The 1541-nt window shown below is 43.2% G+C and overlaps 1 protein-coding gene across 1 annotated transcript; it reads left to right on the plus strand.

The window, feature by feature from the left end:
• Positions 1-4: 4 nt before the first annotated feature.
• Positions 5-1535, plus strand: LOC116629833 (zinc finger protein 658B-like; the record flags this gene model as incomplete). The annotated part of the gene is made up of 1 exon (XM_032400035.1): positions 5-1535. A coding segment is annotated over one exon (1356 nt), but the record flags the coding sequence as incomplete, so codon positions are not given.
• Positions 1536-1541: the final 6 nt, after the last annotated feature.

Below are 1541 nucleotides of genomic sequence, written 5' to 3' on the forward strand. Positions count from 1 at the left end.
AGGGAAAAGACGGTATGAGTGCAGTGATTGTGCGAAATCTTTTACCAGTAGTTCTGCCCTCCGTTCTCACCAGATAGTTCACACTGGTCAAAAGCCTTATAAATGCAGTGCATGTGGGAAATCTTTTGTTCGTAATTCTTCCCTACGTTATCACCAGGCAATTCATAGTGGAGAAAGGCCGTTTGAGTGTAACGAATGTGGCAAATCTTTTATGAGTAGTAATGGCCTCCGGTATCACCATAATGTTCACAACGGAGTGAAGCCTTATAAGTGCCATGAATGTGGCAAATCTTTTATGAGTAGTTCTTGCCTTCGTTTACATCAGACCATTCACACTGGAGAAAAGCCTTATAAGTGTGATGAGTGTGGGAAATCCCTTGCTAGTAGTTATTCCCTCCGTTCCCACCAGAGACTTCATACTGGAGAAAGGCCTTATGTGTGTATTGAATGTGGGAAATCCTTTCTCCATAAAGTTACCCTTAGTAAACACATAAAGCTTCACTCAGGTGAACGGCCTTATGAGTGTAATGAATGTGGGAAATCTTTTACTACTAGATATACCCTCCGTTATCACCAGCGAATTCATACTGGACAAAAGCCTTATCAGTGCATTGAATGTGGGAAATCTTGTACTACTAGTTCTGACCTCCGTAGTCACCAGAGAGTTCACACTGGAGAAAGGCCTTATGAGTGCAGTGAATGTGGGAAATCTTTTACTCGTAATTCTGCCTTCCGTTATCACCAGAGACTTCACACTGGAGAAAGGCCTTATGAGTGCTGTGAATGTGGGAAATCTTATACTAGTAGTGCTGCCCTCCGTTCACACCAGAGTGTTCACACTGGACAAAAGCCTTATGAATGCTGTGAATGTGGGAAATCTTTTACCACTAGTTCTGCCCTCCGTTATCACCAGAGATTTCACACTGGACAAAAGCCTTATAAGTGCAGCGAATGTGGCAAATCTTTTACCACTAGTAAACAGCTCCGTGTTCACCAGGTAGTTCACAGTGGAGAGAGGCCTTATGAATGCCCTGAATGTAGCAAATCCTTTTCACGAAAACATACACTCAATACACACAAAAAGCTTCACTCAGGTGAACGGCCTTATGAGTGTAATGAATGTGGGAAATCATTTACTGTTAGTTCTACCCTCCGTTTGCACCAGAGACTTCATACTGGAGAAAGGCCTTATGCGTGTAATGAATGTGGGAAATCTTTTACTGGTAGTTCTGCCCTCCGTTCGCACCAGAGTGTTCACACTGGAGAAAGGCCTTATGAATGCCGTGAATGTGGGAAATCTTTTATCAGTCATAATGGTTTTAGATACCATTGCAATCTTCACACTGCAGGAAAGATTTAAAATAGCACAGAAGGTGATACTTCCTTGCTTAGTATAGTTTAGGCTGGAGGACAACCTCTGAGGCAGCCACCTACCTGACTCGAACGTGGTTCACCTGAATGTCCGCAGTGGAATGACTTCCCATAAGTTCCAGCTATTTTCAGAAAAACTCAGAACCTGCATTGTGCTCTCTGGTGTGCAT

Source organism: Phoca vitulina, unplaced genomic scaffold (genome assembly GCF_004348235.1).
Source record: "Phoca vitulina isolate PV1807 unplaced genomic scaffold, GSC_HSeal_1.0 scaffold4399, whole genome shotgun sequence".
Classification (NCBI taxonomy): domain Eukaryota; kingdom Metazoa; phylum Chordata; class Mammalia; order Carnivora; family Phocidae; genus Phoca; species Phoca vitulina.